Source organism: Malus sylvestris, chromosome 10 (genome assembly GCF_916048215.2).
Source record: "Malus sylvestris chromosome 10, drMalSylv7.2, whole genome shotgun sequence".
In the NCBI taxonomy this organism is placed as follows: Eukaryota; Viridiplantae; Streptophyta; class Magnoliopsida; order Rosales; family Rosaceae; genus Malus; species Malus sylvestris.
Window position 1 is genome coordinate 5,082,440 of NC_062269.1, and position 18,916 is coordinate 5,101,355.

The 18,916-nt window shown below is 36.2% G+C and overlaps 1 protein-coding gene across 1 annotated transcript; it reads right to left on the bottom strand.

Annotated features, from left to right (window-relative positions):
• Positions 1 to 1,242: 1,242 nt before the first annotated feature.
• LOC126584171 (laccase-15-like) lies at positions 1,243 to 11,807 on the bottom strand. The gene is made up of 6 exons (XM_050248638.1): positions 11,686 to 11,807; positions 11,424 to 11,575; positions 11,039 to 11,286; positions 10,579 to 10,707; positions 9,471 to 10,415; positions 1,243 to 1,735 (listed from the first exon to the last, which is right to left on the bottom strand). The coding sequence occupies exons 1-6, from the start codon at positions 11,791 to 11,793 to the stop codon at positions 1,608 to 1,610; spliced, it is 1,710 nt and encodes a 569-aa protein (XP_050104595.1). The 5' UTR covers positions 11,794 to 11,807; the 3' UTR covers positions 1,243 to 1,607.
• Positions 11,808 to 18,916: the final 7,109 nt, after the last annotated feature.

The window sequence follows — 18,916 nt, forward strand, 5'->3', positions numbered from 1 at the left end:
GCGAAAATATGAATAAACTCTCAAGTGTTAGTGAATCTATTGTTTTGATGAGATACGCATTTTGCGAAACTAGTTTCAACGATCCAACCGTCAAACTTGTTCGTATATGCTTCGAGATTGCATATGCCAAAAATTGCAAAAAACAAACATTCAGAGATCAAGTAACGGGACAAAACTTTTCGACGGTTATAAACGAAAAATCACAATTTAACGGTTATTTTAACTCCGATTTTGATGATTTTTTACAGCTACACTCCTTGACCCTATATAAATACAATGAATGAATTCGATCTTCAATTTAAAATATTTACACTAGTGGATACCACAAAATCTTATGTTATACTTGATGAAAGTATGAATAAACTCTTAAGTGTTAGTGAATCTATTGTTTTGATGGGATACGCATTCTACGAAACTAGTTTCAACGATCCAACCGTCAAACATGTTTGTATATACTTCGAGATTGCATATGCCAAAAATTGCAAAAAACAAACATTCAGAGATCAAGGAACAAGACAAAATTTTTAAACGGTTATAAACGAAAAATCACGATTTAACGGTTATTTTAACTCCGATTTTGATGATTTTTTACAGCTACACTCCTTGACCCTATATGAATACAATGAATGAATACGATCTTCAATTTAAAATATTTACACTAGTGGATACCACAAAATCTTATGTTATACTTAATTAAAGTAAGAATAAACTTTTAAGTGTTAGTGAATCTATTGTTTTGATGCGATACGCATTCTACGAAACTAGTTTCAACGATCTAACCGTCATACTTGTTTGTATATGCTTCGAGATCGCATACGCCAAAAATTGCAAAAAAAAAACATTTAAAGATTAAGTAACGGGACACAACTTTTCGACGGTTATAAACGAAAAATCATAATTTAACGGTTATTTTAACTCCGATTTTGATGATTTTTTACAACTACACTCCTTGACCCTATATGAATACAATGATTGAATTCGATCTTCAATTTAAAATATTTACACTAGTGAATACCTCAAAATCTTATGTTATACTTAATGAAAGTACGAATAAACACACTAGTGGGTCACTTTCATTAAGCTTTGAGTTCTATTGGCAATGTTTAAACTTTTGAGAAAGGCTTCACAACCTTGAAAACAAAAACACTTTCATTTTGCATATCCTTGCACATTTAATATTTGTAATAGATTAGTAGTGTATGGATGTATTTTTTATGAGGCTCTTATTTTCGAGTGTAGATGTAGTACTTAAGCAACAAATGTGTTTTAATGTTTTGAACTAATATTTATGTGACAATGTGTGGTATGTGTAAATTTAAGAAAAAAAATATATTTTTCTTAACGGGTCATAATGGGTCATAACGGGTCGGGTAAAGTGACCCGACCTGTTAAGGACCCGTTAAGATAACAGATGTGACACGACACGACCCATTAAGATAACAGGTGTTACATGAAAACGACACGAATACGATTGACACGACCTGTTTGCCAGGCCTAGATCATGCCCACATACACGTTCTTTGTTTTTTCGTTTGTGTTTGTTTCCCTTTTTTTATTTTAATTTTTTGGGATCATATAGTGAATAATTTATAGAACTTATATCAAATTTAACAAGGTGGCATTCTGGGTGGCGGCGGCAGCAACTTTTCCTCATGTTTTCCGTTCTTTACAATGAGAACGGTGTTCATTCCCCAGGTTAAGTGACGCTCCAAATGGCAATGCATTAACCACACTCCTGCATTTTTTTTTTTTCAGAAAAGAAAGATTGAAAATTAGGATGAAAAATTTATCAATCCCATATATTAAACAAATGTTAACTAGTTGTCGATGAGATTAGGAGAAGAAAAAAAAAGCATGCGGCCACATTCTCGTCACTTATGTTTGTTGTTGACGTGTTAGACATAAAAGTTCGTCACAAGTGTAGGAACGTGTGAGAATGTGAAAAAATATGGAAGAGGATCCTCTCCTGAGCATTGTATGGGGATCCTCATGACCAGACCATCTGGACAGTTCAAATTTAATCCAATGGCTCCAAACAGGGGGACTCTCTAAAAGTTATAATAATTGCAACCGTTGGATTAAATTTGAACGGTCCAGATGATCTGGTCATGAGGATCCCCATACAATGCTCAGGAGAGGATCCTCTTCCAAAAAAAATCACACATATACAAAAAAATGTCACCATGTTGTAAACATTCCTAGTTTAAGTGTGATTGTATAAATCCTGGATTAGATTTGATTCTAGTTATCCTTTTCTATTGTATCTTGTATTCCTTGGGGATGAAGGAATATCCTTTCTCTTTATATTACTATAAATAAATGCACAATGTAGAAGGGATAACAACACACATTCCCCTACAATTCTACAAACACATCTCTCTCTCTTCTTCTCCTTGCCGTCGACCACCCTAAATATTGTCAGATAAAATAGGCTACAACACGTTATCAACACATTTTTACTTCTGCGCTTAGGAATCTGACGCTAGAGAATTTTTCTGCATCAAACCAGTTCATCCATATCATCATGCAATCAGGTTCTTTCAAAACAACGGTTTTTAACTCGATATTTTTGCAACCTTGATAGCATGAACATTCACCATGATACATGACCCAACTTCACGTTTTACGAATTTTAGATTCTACATAAATTGTGTATGCCTCGTAATCATAATTGTTGAATTTTTTGAATTTGATAGTGGTTATGAATTGCATCAAATATATTTGTATATGCATCAAATTGAATTCAATTAACATATTATTGTTTTGAATATGCATATAATTGAATTATATATGAATTAAAAAAAAAATTGGGAACCTAGGGTTCTTTCGAACCCGTGACCACCATCCTGCAGATGGGTTTCCCCAAGCCAAGCCGAGAGCCTGCAACTCTCTTTCTCCCCAGAAAACCCACGGAGACAGAAGCTCCGAGTCTCAAAACCTGACACCTTTCATGGTGTCCTCGACCATGGCATGGCCTGTAGCCATTGCCTTGAACCTTTGGTTCATGTCGCTGACGACCAGAAGTCGTCCCACGTAAAAAAAATTAGACTGAGATTCGCTGGAATCTTGTCAGAATTTTTTTTTGAAATTCTGATTCAATTTTTCTAGGGTTTGATTGAAACGATTGAGATTTTAATATCTCCAAGTTGTAATCATAGTTGAAAACACCCCGAAAGGGTACCCCCGAGTCTTCCCGTCCAAGATTTGGCCACCTGTAGTGGCGGCACCAATCACCTTCTCCAGTGGAATCACCTAGCCTCGCTAGGATTTCTTGGATCAAGCCTGACCCCAAATTTTTTGGGCCTGGCCTTGACTCAGGCTGAAAAACATAAAGTTTTTTTTCTTTTGGGCTCGCCACTGCAACCCCAGTTCGACCCACTCATTTTTCGGCCCAGCGTTGCATCACACCAATCCAAATGGGCTTTGGTGTTCTCCCGTGCCTAGCGCTGCAGCGGAACCCAGCCCGTGCAGCTGCTGTGCTTTCGCTGCATCGTGATTCAAACGATTGAGGCCTTCTTTGGGCCTCTGCCACCTGGGCCTACGTCTGCAGCCTAACCCTATGCATACGGGCTTATTGCCCTGTCTCGGCCCGACTTATTTCCAGCCCAGATTGGGCTTGGACCCCTCGGCACCCATGCTTATGTATTCTTTTTGGGCCCCGAATTTTATTTGCCTAATTATTTTAGGCCCAATGGGTTTTATATTTTTTCACCCACACTTTAACTTGGCCTGAAGACCAAATAAATTCAATTATAATTATAAACCTAAAATTATATTTTTCGCATATTCTTGTTGCATATATATTTGTGTTTGCTTGTAAGAATATATGAACCTGAAGTTCAAAATTATTTTGAAACCTGAAGTTTCTTATAAACATGCCTTGTTTGAAAACCTGAAGTTTTTCATTTAAACACATCACCCATAAAAACCCGAAGTTTTTCATGCAAAATTAAACCAAATCGTGTCTATTAGAACCTGTATGTTCTACTCCTATGTGAATGGATTGATTTTTCTCCATTACATTAACCACATCTTGTCCATCTATTTTGTGATAGGAACATGTCGAATTTGAACAAACTCGATTTCACTACTTTAGAGGTCTCTGGAAGGAACTACCTCAAGTGGGTCCAAGATGTGAAGCTCCACCTCATTGCAAAGAACTTGTGTCCTGCCATTGAAGAAGCAATAGACGAGCCTGTTGGTGAAGCTGGAAAAGCTACTGCTATGATCTTCATTCGAAGACATATTCATGACACTCTGCAAATTGAATATCTTGCTGAGGAGGATCCACATGCACTATGTGTTGCTTTAGCTGATCGTTTTGATCACCAAAAGGACATATTTTTGCCTGAAGTAAGACACGACTGACAACATTTGCACTTCCAAGACTTTAAGTCTGTGAATGAATATAATTCTGAAGTTTATTGAATCCGATCACTTCTCAAGTTTTGCAATGAAACTTTGACTGAAGAAGATCTCTTGGAGAATACCTATTCGACCTTCTCTGCTTCTAATATTGTCTTGCAGCAACAATATAGAGCTCAAAAGTTCACTAAGTTATTGGATTTGATCTCTGTTTTACTTATCGCTGAAAAGTAGAACCATCTGTTGATGAAGAATCATCAAGCTCGACTTACTGGGGCGACTGCTATGCCTGAAACACATTATAGCAATCACCAATGCCCAAAACGCCAAAGAGGGAGTGGTAGGGGCGGCCAGAAGCCATCCCACCAAGGTTAATAGAGTCAAGGCCCATCCAAGGGAGGAAACAAAGCCTAGAAGTGCCCAAACCTCGCTCTCAAGGCCCCAAACTTCAAGAATAAAGGCAAAGCACTTGAAACCATGGATGCGGACATGTGCTATCGCTGTGGTTCAAATGACCATTGGTCCCGTGTTTGCCGAGCTCCCATGAAGGTTGTAGATGAATATCATTCTCGTCGTAAGAAGTTTGAATCAAACTTCATGCAAGTGGACGAACCGGAAACTATAAAGATGGAGGTTTCTGATTTTCAGGCGGATACCACCCTTAGGGAAGATTAGAATCTTAGACATAGACTTATTTTTAGTTGAAATAAGACAATTGGGGCTGAATTCCACCTAGTGGCCTAACCCCTCTTTCGTTTTTGGTTGATTTTTGAACAATTTTCCTTTCTGTTTGGATTATTAGTTGGTGATTTGTTTTGGATATTAAGTTTTAATCCTTGAATAAATGAAAATATTTTGAATTGATATTTGTTTTTATAATAAACTTTTATGCATGTGACCGATTCAAATTAATTCTTCATTTTAGGTATGACTAGTAGGAAAGTTAGTTGTCTGGCAGATAGTGTAACCACGCACACAATTTTGCATGAACGCATCTATTTTACTAACTTCATACCTAAGAATGCACCTCTGACAACCCTCTTAGGCCCATCCAACCTGATAGAAGAGTACGTTAAGGCTGTATAATGTTGTCTAATGGTACAATCTTGACCATTTCTGAGGCACTCTATTCTCCACGTTCCGGAAGAACGTTGTTAAGTTTCAAGGATGTTAGAGATAACAATTACCACGCTGAAACCCACGTAGAAAACAAAGTTGAATTTCTGTGCATAACTTCCTACGAATAAGGCCAGAAGCGTATTTTAGAGAAGCTGAAACGTATCCCAAGTGGTTTGTTTACTACGACCATACGCCCCATTGAATACCACTATGTGGCCCGCCCTACTATTGGGATCGCGCACCAAATTACACTTTGGCATGATCGTTTGGGACATCCTGGACGAATAGCGATACGTCGTATCCTTAAATCTTCACATGGGCATCCACTAACCTAAAGTTTAGGTTCGATCCAAGGAATCACATGTCAAACATGTTCGATGGGAAAACTTATTACTAAGCCTTCTTATGACAAGATTCATTCGAATCCTTCCATTTTTCTACAACGGATTCAGGGGGACATTTGTGGACCTATTCACCCTTCTTGCGGACCAATTATATACTTTATGGTTTTGGTTGACACTTCTACACGTTGGCCACACGTGTGTTTGTTGTCCACAAGGACTGCTGCATTCTCCAAACTGTTGGCTTAGGTTATCAAGCTCAGGGCTCACCACCCTGATTATCCGATCAAATCTATTCGATTGGATAATGCTGGAGAATTCACATCTAAAACTTTTGATGACTATTGCATGTCGGTTGGGGTTGAAGTTGAACATCATGTACCCTATGTTCACACCCATAAAGGCCTGGCAGAGGCTTTCATTAAGCGCTTACAAATGATTGCTCGATCGTTGGTCTACGTACTAAGCTCCCGATTGCTGCTTAGGGTCATGCAATATTGCACGCAGCAAAGTTGGTCCGCCTGAGACTTGTTGTGACACAACCATTTAGTGCCCTTCAGTTGGTTACCGGATACGAACCCAACATATTGCATCTGCATGTTTTTATTTGTGTGATATATGTGCCGATCTCACCACCCTTACGTACAAAAATGGGGCCTCAACGAAGGATAAGAATCTATGTCGAAGATGATTCTCCTTCCATTATTCGTTACTTAGAACCTTTAACAGGTGATCTGTTTACTGTTCGTTTCGCGGATTGTCACTTCTATGAGACAGTCTTCTCGTCGTTAGGGGGAGATAAAAATGTCAACATTTTTGAAGAAAGACGCGAAGTATTGTGGACGACTCCCACTTTGTCTCATTTAGATCCTCGCACTGCTCAGTCTGAAACTGAAGTGCAGTGCATATTAGATCTCCAGAGCATAGCTTAGAGCATGCCAGATGCTTTCACCAATCTAGCGCGCGTGACAAGATTACATATTCCAACTGTGAATACGCCTGCAAAGATGGATGTACCAAATGTACGACAGACTGCCCTTTTGGAAGCCCGAGACGCCAATCTTGGTGATCCACGTACATTAGTGGCTAGCCAATCATCTGCCCCTACACAAAAGCGTGGCAGACCCCTTGGTTCAAAGGATTCACACTTTCGGAAGAGGAAAACCACGACATAAGGTAAGGTCCTGAAGAACCGTGAAATTTTGGTTTATTATGCTAGCTTGGATGATGTGTGGCGTAGAAATGAGATGATTGTCGACGATGCATTAGCATTTACAGAAGCTACTGAGATCATGTTGAGCGATGACATTGAACCGCGTTCCGTTGATGAATGTCAACGTAGAACTAATTGGTCAAACTGGATACAAGTAATCCAAGTCAAACTCGATTCGCTTGTGAAACGTAAGGTGTTTGGACTTGTAGCTCCTACTCTTCAACATGGGAAGCCCGTTGGCTACAAGGGGGTTTTCGTTCGGAAGTGTAATGAGAAGAACGAAATTGTGAGTTACAAAGCTCGTCTTGTTGCACAAGGCTTCTCACAACGCCCCGGGATTGACTATGATGAAACCTATTCACCCGTTATGGATGTAATTACTTTTCGCTACCTTATCAGTTTGGTAGTTTCCGAAAAATTGGATATGCAGCTGATAGACGTAGTAACCATGTATCTCTATCTGGATCTTGATACGGAAATCTATATGAAAGTTCCCGAATGACTTACATTGATTGGTTCAAATATTTCCAAACCCCGGAACACACTCTCAATTCGGCTGAGGCGTTCATTCTACGGTTTGAAACAATCCGGAAGAATGTGGTATAACCGTCTAAGTGAGTATTTGAGTAGTTAGGGATATGTGAACAACAAACGATACCCTTGTGTGTTCATTAAGAAGTCACATTCCAGATTTGCGATTGTTGTAGTATATGTCGATGACATGAATCTTATTGGAACTCCTGAAGAGCTCGCGAGAACTGTTGCACACCTGAAGTCGGAATTTGAGATGAAAGATCTAGGTAAGACTCGATACTGTCTCAGTCTCGAGATAGAGCATTGTTCAGATGGAATTCTATTAAATCAATTGAACTACACCCAAAAAATGTTGCGCCACTTTAATGAGGATAAAGCGAAGTCTTCGAGTACTCCTATGGTCGTTCGTTCGTTCGCTAGATGCAAAACAAGATCCCTTTCGTCCGAAGGAGGATGATGAAGAGATTTTGGAGTCTGAAGTTCCTTATCTAAGTATGATAGGCGCTTTATTGTACTTAGCTCAATGCACTAGACCCGACATCTTCTTTGATGTTAATCTTTTGGCAAGATACAGTAATGCACCTATACGCTGACACTGGACTAGCGTGAAAGACATCTTTCGTTACCTTAAAGGTACTACGAATTTGGGCTTGTTCTATCCCTACAAATCCTCGAATGGTGCCGCACCCTATGCTCTTCAAGTTGATTCTCACCTTGTTGGTTATGCCAACGCATGATACTTATCTGATCCGCACATGGCGCGCTTTCAAACGAGTTATATCTCTATCGTTGGAGGCACTGCAATCTCTTGGAGGTCAACTAAACAGACCTTAGTTGCCACTTCGTCTAACCATGTTGAAATTCTTGCCTTACATGAAGCAACTCAGGAATGCTTTTGGTTGAGAGCAGTAGTGGGCCATATTCGAAGCTCCTGTGATCTTCATCCCGCCGTTGATGTCTCGATGACGATCTTTGAAGACAACGCAGCTTGCATCGAACAGCTCAAGAAGGGTTACATCAAATGAGACAACACCAAGCACATTGCGTTGAAGTTTTTCTTTTCACATCAGCAACAAGAGCATCAGAAGATTGAGGTCAAGCAAATCCGTTCACAAGACAATCTGGCCGACCTCTTCACCAAATCACTGCCGAAGACGACGTTTCAGAAGCTTGTTCATGGAATTGGTATGTGTAAACTTTCTGAGTTGTAACTTTGCTATTTCTCTTTGGAATTATGTCAAACTCAGAGGGAGTAGATACTTGCTTGATCTTAATGTACTATTTTTCCTAACGATTAGGAGCATTTTTCCCACTGGGTTTTTGCTACCTAACTAGGTTTTAACAAGACACTTACTTTGGGTTGGTCATATCCCCGATGACGTCCCGTAAACGTTTATTTGACTTTTGCATTTCTCACCATTTTTCCTTAGACTATGGATTTTGTCCCTCCTCGGGTTTTTGCCATAGCCTTAGGGTTTTTTTAGTGAGACTTACTACTTATGCAAGTTCCTATCTTATTGAGAATAAGCGTTATTCCTTAGAATCGGTGCCAATGAGTCGACTTCCTCAACTTTTGCATGATGCTAAATCTACCTTGAGTATTTACACACTCAAGGGGGAGTGTTGTAAACATTCCTAGTTTAAGTGTGATTGTGTAAATCCTATATTAGATTTTATTCTAGTTATCCTTTCCTATTTGGGAATGAAGGAATATCCTCTTTCCTTATATTACTATAAATAAAGGCACAATGTAGGAGAGATAACAACACACATTCCCCTACAATTACCATATAGTTGTGCCCAAATTTGGCACGTTAGCATCAATTTGGCAATATTAGTCTCTGATAATTAATTTTATTAAGATTAATCATTTAATGACTGACTTTAGGAATACTTACCCGGATTGTCGGCTTTGAATCTGATGGCAGTCCAACCACTTATGGGCACAGTGGCAGTGTTCCTCATAGGAGGATCAACGAGATTGTAATTTAATGGGTCCTGATTTTCGTCGAAGTTCCCTGGCCCTCGTCCTACTATAAAGAAGCTATAGCCGTGCAAATGCATTGGATGATCTATCGGTGCAGTCACAATCGTCCCTTGAAAAACAATTTCCACATTTGCTCCGTATTTAATAACTTTCACCTTTGTCGCTTTCTTTGGTATCTGTACTAGGAATGGTAGGGTTTCACCGGTAAAATTAAACACCAGCGGTGGAGAATTTGGGAACCCCATTTTGTAGACCCCATGAATGTGATAGTAGTAGGCTTCTAGGATGTCTACTGTTGTGGGGGTTACAAAGCTTATATTGTTCATGCTAGCGGATAGGCGGGTGCCATTTGGAGCACATGAATTGTTGGGGCATGGCAATGTGTTGACTGAAATTGTGGTGAGTATTCTTCTGGTGATGTTTAACGGGACATCAATTGGGTGGTCTTTATTAGCAAGGCTTCTAAGGCTATCAAGGAAATTGAAGGCCGAATTTGTGTCGTTGTAGTACGGAAGGTAAGGGAATACTGGAGTTGAAAACGGAGTGGAGTTACCACTGTATCGTAATATTGCTGTGGTTGTGGTGTTGTCAAAGGCAATAGAAGGACTGCTTGAGTAAGCCCTAGCAGCCATGTAATATTGACCAACTTGTTGGTTCGTGAGCAACAAGGCATCCATGGTTTGTCCTGGGGATATTGTGACATAATCTCTTGCCACCGGCTTTGTGTAGCTCCCGTCTACTCCCACCACTGTGAGGTTATGTTGAGCAACTGAGAAGAAGAGAATGCTATTCATTGCCGCGTTTACAAGTCTGAGCAGATGGGTCTTGTTTTGATCAACAAAGAGTTTGAATGTATCTGCAAAATTAAAGAAGTGGATTGAAGAAATTTGAAAAAGTCTAAATTACTCGAAGTAGCCTTTAATTAATAGTTGTTCACATCCACAAAGTGAAAGTAGGTCACGTGCAAGACTTGACTCAAAATAGCATGCTGCGGAGAGATGCAAAATAGTTGTATATACCTGGACCTGAGCAAGGATAGAGGTCTCCGGGCTGTCCATTTATGGTGTGAGCATCGGAAACATTGGGTTCTCCTCCGTTTCTAACGAATTCTTCCAACACTGCCATTACATCGCTCTTCCACCACTGGCCTGCGTTTTCAACAAGTTTAAGCTGTTTGTTCAAGAGACTCCATTATTAAGTATACGTATGCCTATATTTATACTTAATTACTCAGTAAATTTAGGATTGCTTGTGCTCAAATTTATTTCTTTTTCCACATATGTAAGCCGGTGAGTTTAGGGTTATTGTCCTTATTTTTGGTGATCGGGAATTGATATATATGTAGCTCCTCGTTTAAACAATGGCTTTGATACCATGTAAACTATGAGTTGGAGAGGCCAATATGTATTACACAGCCCAATCGACTGGGGTTCCGTTATATAATTATTTGCCGTAATTTAGTTTGCTTAAGAAAAGCACCTAATATTATTGGCACTTCTTCGTGATCAGGTTTAGGAAATGGATAGCTAGCTCCTCGTTTTGGATAGACAATGATTGCTCCATGAACTGTGGCTCTTGACCAGTCACTGTGTGCATGCCACCAGATGGTTCCCTCCTCTTCTGAAAATATAATCTTTTGTGTGAAATTATCCCCAGGTTGAATTGGACATTGCGTGATGTATTCAGGGCCATCTGACCACGGATTCCTTGGTTGCCTTACTCCATGCCTGCGAGCAAAAATTGCATTTTATTTTACAACTTCTTGCTCCAATTTGTTTACTGAGCCATATACAGACTTAATTTAAACTAATTAATTAGTTAAATTACATAGGAAGTCACATATTGCATGTTAATTATATATTACCAGTGAATTGTGATGTTGTGGCTGCCTTCGTTGTGGACATTAACATAAACTGTATCACCTTTGTGAGCTCGTAAAACTGGTCCAGGAAATTTTCCATTTACTGTTAATATTTTCTTAGAGCTACACAGCCTTGTATACGTAGCTTCTTTCACCTGCAAATCCAAAATATACAGAGTAACTTGAAGAAAAACTCAAAAAAATAATAAAAATAAAAGATAGGCATGCACGAATGCACTTGAAGTTGAAGAAAGCATGTACATACCACCCAATGATACTGGTTCGATGCAGTACAATCAAATGAGAAGAAGTATAGTAGTAGTAATGATAAAATTTGCACGATTCCAGCACTATCTCTCTTTCCAGACCACATAATTTTTATTCTGCTTTTGCTTCTACTTAAAACACATCTGAAAGCATTCACTTGGTCAATTTATAGAAGTTGTAGTACATCAAGTTAAAGAACAAATGTATTTTCCATTTTTTATAATTATCTCAATGATAGTGAAGTTATAGATAAACATGAAAATTTGTACATGGATTGGTCACCTACAAAAGTTTACGTATATTGATGGGATAATACTTTAGTACTCACTAGTTAGTACCATATATATTCACTTTTTAATTTGGCTCAATCAAAATATGTCATATGTTTTTTGTTTTTAAAAGTCCAAGAAAAATTAAATAACATATGCACTATTTTTTTTTAAACAATAAAAGTTATTAAACACGCCTTATAATATTATTGGACCACATCCAAAATGTGAGTATATAAAGTACTAACTAGTGAGTATCTAAATATTATTCTATTTGACGCTATATTTACTCTTTTTTTGCAGTTTTTCATGCAATTAAGTTGTGGAACCGGAACATTTCAATTTTTTAATATTACTATGTTGCTTATTATTATTATTTTTACATAAAAACAAAGAAATAAGTTAATTTAGTCAATACAGCTCACTATACAGCTATTTGGACCACTGTCCCTTTTTCGTAAATGTGGTAACATTCTTCTTTAAATATATATGATTGTATCAAAAAATTTGTGATAAAAATAAGGAAAAATTACACATAGAGGATACTTTAATATTTAATTTTTTAATTAAGACAACATGTTTTTAACATTTTAAGGAGAGACAAAAGTTAATAGATGACATCATTGACCTTTTTTTTCTTTAGAGTGTAAATTATAAAAATACCCAAACGACTACAATTCTTTGCTTGACAAGGGCCTACAATTCTCCGGAGGGTATTGATCGAGTTCACATGTATCCCCACCTTGCCCAACTTGAAGTTGTAATCAAAGTCGAAAAGCAAGCCGCAATGGATTTGATTCGTGACAAGAAAAAGGAAAGAGCTTGGATATGCATGTCCCTTCATGCATTTACTAATACTATTCTAAGTCATGCATGAAACCTACACATTTGTCCCTTCATGCCACTTGGATATATATGTCCCTTCATGCCACTTGGTTATAAGCAAACATCATGCATTTACTAATACTATTCTAAGTCATGCTTGGTTATAAACAAACATCATGCACATCATGCATTTACTAATACTATTCTAAGTCATGCATGAAACCTACACATTTGTCCCTTCATGCCACTTGGTTATAAGCAAACATCATGCACAGGTTGTTTACTAATTAGTATTACTACTATTAAGCTTGTATCATGACCGTTTTCTTTCTGTTATTCATACGCCCAAGACATTGTAAGAAATAATGTTGATTATTCAAAACGAATCAACAACTAGTTGCACAGGGTCACAGTCAATGATACTCCCAACTTGATAAAAAAAGAAAAAAAAAGGAAGTCTGACTTCCAAACTAAAATAAAATGTATAAATACAGAAAATTGTTATTAGCACTTCAAAAATTTCATTTGGCACTCCAAACTTTTTATAATTAGAAAGAAAAATACGCTTGTGCAAAGAGTAGAATGAGATTTTTGGAGTGCTAATAACAGTTCCCTAAATATGTCATAACAAATACTGTATGTGGCATTGACTTAGACTTTCACGAATAGGCTTATAATTTTTGGTATCTAATAAATATCTAGATTGAAAATATCCATCGATCTACAAAATTTTCTCATGGAGGTACCCATTTTTTTGCCACAAATACCAATATAGAGGCTAAAAGACAATATGTTATTAAATTCATATGTGGTCGAGATATTTATGAATTTAATCATTAAAGCGCATAAGTTCAATGATACATTCAAGTTAGATCAATTCCCGAAATTTTGGTCAACAATAAAACTGCTTACCTATGAGTTCACCTATAAAACGTGCAAATGCAATATACTTTTTAACCACAGTTCTATGTATTGTGAATTTTTTTTCCGCAACTTTTGTGGCATATAGAGGCTAAAAGATACTACGATATCAAATTCATATATGGTTGAAATATTTATCAGTTTAATCATTAGAATGCATAAACTCAATTACACATCCATGTTAGATCAATTCCCGAAGTTTTGCTCCACAATAAAAACTGCATAGCTATAAGATTCTCATGGTTTCGACAAAAAGTTATCATGGACATACCCATTTTTCTACCATAGATAGGAATATAGAGGCTAGAAGATTCTCATTTAATTGAAACATACCAAACTCATTAAACACTCTAACCAGAAGCTCATACCGATTGTGGAGCCAAAAATAATCACAAGGTGACACATGAATTTTTGGGTTAAAGGGACAAAATTACCCTCAAGGCATACCCGGATTCTTACACGCGAGTAGTGGGCAATCAACCCTCAACCAAGTCAAAAGTGCCCAAAATAGGTAATAATTCAAAACATATTTCATCCATCCTCATCAAATCCTCTCCACAAGGTAAACCCCCAAAACATTCCTTTCAAAATTATATTAATTAGCCAATTAATTGATTTATTACCTAATTAATCTATTAATTGGCTAATTAACTACAAATTACACCCAAAAATGCCACAAAGGGCTGGTCACCATCTCTCCAAAGGGGACCGGCCATGCCCTATATATACCACCCCATTTTCTCTAAAAACCTAAGTTCTACACTCTTGCTAAATTCTCTAAATTCTCCAAACACTTTTCCCTCAAATTCTAACTTTGGCATTGGAGGTTCTTCGGCCAAAGCGCCCCACTCCCCCCAATTCATCATGGGCGTGTGACGCTCTTGGCCTTGACCTAAGGTGTTGTTTGTTTTGTAGGTGCAATTTTGTCCAGGAACAAGGAGGAAGAAATTTGCATCCACACCGATTATTAAGCTAGTTAGTGCTCTAGAAATTTAGAGATGTCAAATGATGAATAAAAGGAAGAGGAAGAGGTTTGGATGACTACAGAGGACTAGATGGGGGTGCAGAATGACAACCATGGGAGATGGAAGGATTTTTTTAAAGAGAGAGAGAAGGGGATTTGCTCCATGGAGATGATGGACTGTTTAGGGTTTTATTTTTTATTTTTAAGTATATTGAGTTGGGTGTAAAAAGAAGTTTGATTGAGTTGAGTTTTGATAAGTAAAGGCGGTTTCGGAAATAATGTTGGGTGTAAATAGATAATGATAGATAAATCAAATACAATGTGGATATAAAAAGTAAGTTGGGTGTTGAGATACAAAATATGGGTTCAAATAAAATTTCCCTATTAATTTTGTTAGAGTTGTGAGGGTTGTGTTATATTAATAGCCTTAAAGCCTTAGGAGTATGATTGATATTTTAAAACATTGTTTTTATGCTTTTAGGCTGAGCTTTAGTTGTTTTTATGTTTTTATCTCTCATTGACATGTTTAAAAACTAGTGGAGTTCTTTGAAATATAGTGAAATTTTTTGTCTCTATATATAAAACTCCCTAAAAATTAATAGATCTTTTCTTAGTTGGTGAAAATAATTATTATATATAGTCTTTGAATGACAAACTTATAATTTTCTACATATCTGAAGAATTTGGAAAGTCTATTACGATTAAATCATGGAAACTTTAACGAAAAGCTTCCGGTACTGTTCACTTTAACGAAAACCACATTTTTACACTAAAAAGTCAATCATGGTACTATTTACTTTACCCTTTATTTTGTCCTTATCGTTAAAACTCAAAATTTTCAAGCTTTTTTCATTAGTTTTCCTTTAAATCATAGGTACACACATTACAGAAACCAATGGGAATTATTGGTTGGTGAATTTAGTCAGTGCCCCAACCTAATAGATGTCTAGGACGATTTTGCCTATATTTGGAATTGGAATGGCTCAACTAAGTTTTAAAGAGCGTCTTAGCTGAACATATATACTGACAAGTTCTAGGCCATCAAAGTAGCCTTAATTTGTCGTGTTCAAGTTGTAGTCTAGCTAAGTTTTAAAGAACGTGTTTGCGACCTATGAGTACGTAAAACACTATAAATGGCCACAATACAATTTAAGCATCATGTCTCAGTTTAGTCTTTATTTTCAGCTAAGGTATTAATTTTAAGATTAGAATTGTATTTTGCTCTGAAAATGGGAGTTTGTCTAAACAAGTGGATAACCGCGATTGATTGACCACCAATAATTTTAATTAAGGTGTCATTGCTCAAAATCTTATTAACTTGAATATTTTGATTGAAGGAAAAAAATGTTAATTTTAGTACTAATTAAAAATTTACTAACCAATATTAATAAATTTTCCCTAAATTATGCAAAGATTAATATCAAATACGGATTTTTTACTTTTTACTCAAATTTGAATTGTGTGAAATATGATTAGATTTTTTATTTTTTAAACATAAAATGTTTTATTTTTTAAATATAGCTACGTTTTAAATTAAGAAAAAGGTTAAATTTTATAATAAATTATGGGTATATTATAGATTAAAAAAATAAATAGATATTACATTAAAAAAATAGATACAAACCTTATTATAAATATGGGTATATTATAGGTTAAAAAAAATTGAATATATAGATATTACATTAAAAAAATAGGTACATTTTACAAAAAAATTTGAGTACACATTATTATATAAAAAAGTGGTACACTTTTTACAAATAAAAGAAAAGAAATTATGGGTGCAAACAAAAGTTAACAAATATAGGCACAAATAAAAATTAAATATATGGTACAAATGAAAACTAAAAATAAAATTGGAACATTATATATAAAAAAAAAAGGGTACATTTTTAACAAATAAAAGAAAAGAGGTGCATTATAAATATATGAATAGTACACTATAACTAAATTATTGGTACAAATAAAAGAAAAGAAAGTATGGGTATACAAATAAAAGAAAAGAAATTATGGGTACAAATAAACTTAAAAAATATGGGCACAAATATAAATTAAATATATAGGTACAAATGAAAAGTAAAAAAAAAATTGTTACAAATTAAAAAAATGGTTGCAAATTAAAAAATAGGTAGAAATTAAAAAGTAGAAATATATTGACACACCCCGACCCTAAAATCAGGGCGTGCTGGCCGTCACGCCCTGATTTTAGGGTCGGGGTGTGTCATATATGGTACAATATTTAGCCATAAGTATAAATATACCAAATGAACCGTTTTTAATTATAAAAATTTAAATATGCTGATGTGTAAACCTTTTATTGTTGAAATAATGACATGAATAAAAACTAAAAACCTTAATCGAAAATTGAAAATGAATAAAGTTTTAATCAGTGATATGAGAAAATGAGGAATAAAAACCTAATTTTTCCTTTAATTAATTTGGTATGTTATGTTCCAAATTAGAGCTTATTTCTGGTATTATCTCATTCTCATCAATGTGGGTTGTGTTAAGACAAAATCCCAACCCTTCTCTCTCAAAATATACATGTGAACACAGAGACATTTTATTTTCATTGGTTTTTTATTGGGCAACTTTAGTTTCAATGATTAAAGAACTGTTATGCCACGAAAAACTTAGAAGGTCATCCAGTGAAGTGGGGTGACAAATGACAATAGCACACAAAGTCTCCCTACTATAATAGGGATATTTCTTTTTTCTTTTTAGCATATAAGAAGCAAAATGGATTGCTTGTTAGTCCAAGGGATTCTCAATGCGGCCCAATGGTGAAATCTATTCACTTGTAATTACGTGCTCGACCAATTATCTTTCAAAAAGTTAATTCTATCAGAATTCCCAACCAACTATTGACGACAAAATGAGGTGGCCCAAATCCCTTTCGTTTCATAAATACAAACATAAAAATACATGTAAATGTCTAAACAACGGGTTTATAAGTTTGAACCTCGTTGTAACAAATAATTACTTGTACTTCGCTTTCAAATAGGGTTTACGGGGTTCACTCCAACTTATAATTCTGTGGCTATTTTTAAGTCCCAGTTCAATGATTATTCTTGCAAAGCAACCCAATGAAAAACTATTTAGGCCAAACTGAAATACCATGTTATTTGTGTGTTGATTTGATAATTAAATGGATTGCCACCAAGCCTTAATTTTCCAATAAGAGAAAAATATTAAAATCAAAGAGTTCAAGTTTCTTATGCAGGTAGTTGAGCTCCTATACTCTAGGTATACACCATATATATCCAATAAGACACACATACGCATTGTATTAGCAAGATACGATATTTTACCAGTACATTGTCGAAAGAGATGTGCAGATTTCGACATTTGAAAACGAAAATGTTGAACACATTGTTCTATATATATATTGACACACCCCGACCGAAGTCGAGACATGCTGGCCGTCACGTGAGAGTGACGTAGCCATGTGCGCAAAGCGAAAGCGAATAAGAGTAAGGGAATATGAACAATTTAAAACCAAGCAACTAGCAATCCCAGATAAGAAAGGATGCTAATGAGAGTTTAAGTGTATAAATACACTTTCAGAGCCATAAGAAAATCTAGTTGTAGTCAAGTAGGACAATTACTAAGATACATCACCCTAAAGTAAGTCCTACTATTCAGATTCTGTCAGAACACCGTTGGATTCCTTGTGGCTACCAACTCTGCTACCTAAGACCTGGAGGGGCAAAAAACAAAGTTGAGTGGGTTAGTAAAATACATTTACATGAAAACCTTATTTTCCTTTGAATATACTAACCCCTCACCGTAAAACAAGTATAATTTTTCCCAATATCAAGATATAAGCATATACATAAATATATATAAATTCATGTTAATTCAATTCATGCTTCACTTAATCATAAGCATATGTATGCCATGCCAAAATATAACAAAGTAAGCAATTCAGGTAAGAATAAATTCATAGAAATATAACATGCTAGCCGGAACCCCTGTGGTAGTCTGTACAGCTAAATTCATAGCTCAAAATCAATCTAGCTGAAGTCATTACAATGACCTATACGGCAACATACTGCACAAGAGTAAGAACCAAACACAGAGGTCTGTACGACAATAATGGGTGTAATATAATCATTCTCAATACTACTCTCACATAATAGCCGGGCGATAAATCGCTAGTCACCTACGAGTCGGAACCATAAATAAGGTCTGTTCGACAAGACTGTGCACTTAAATTGGATCCAATATGAGCATGTAGTGCGGGAGGTGAC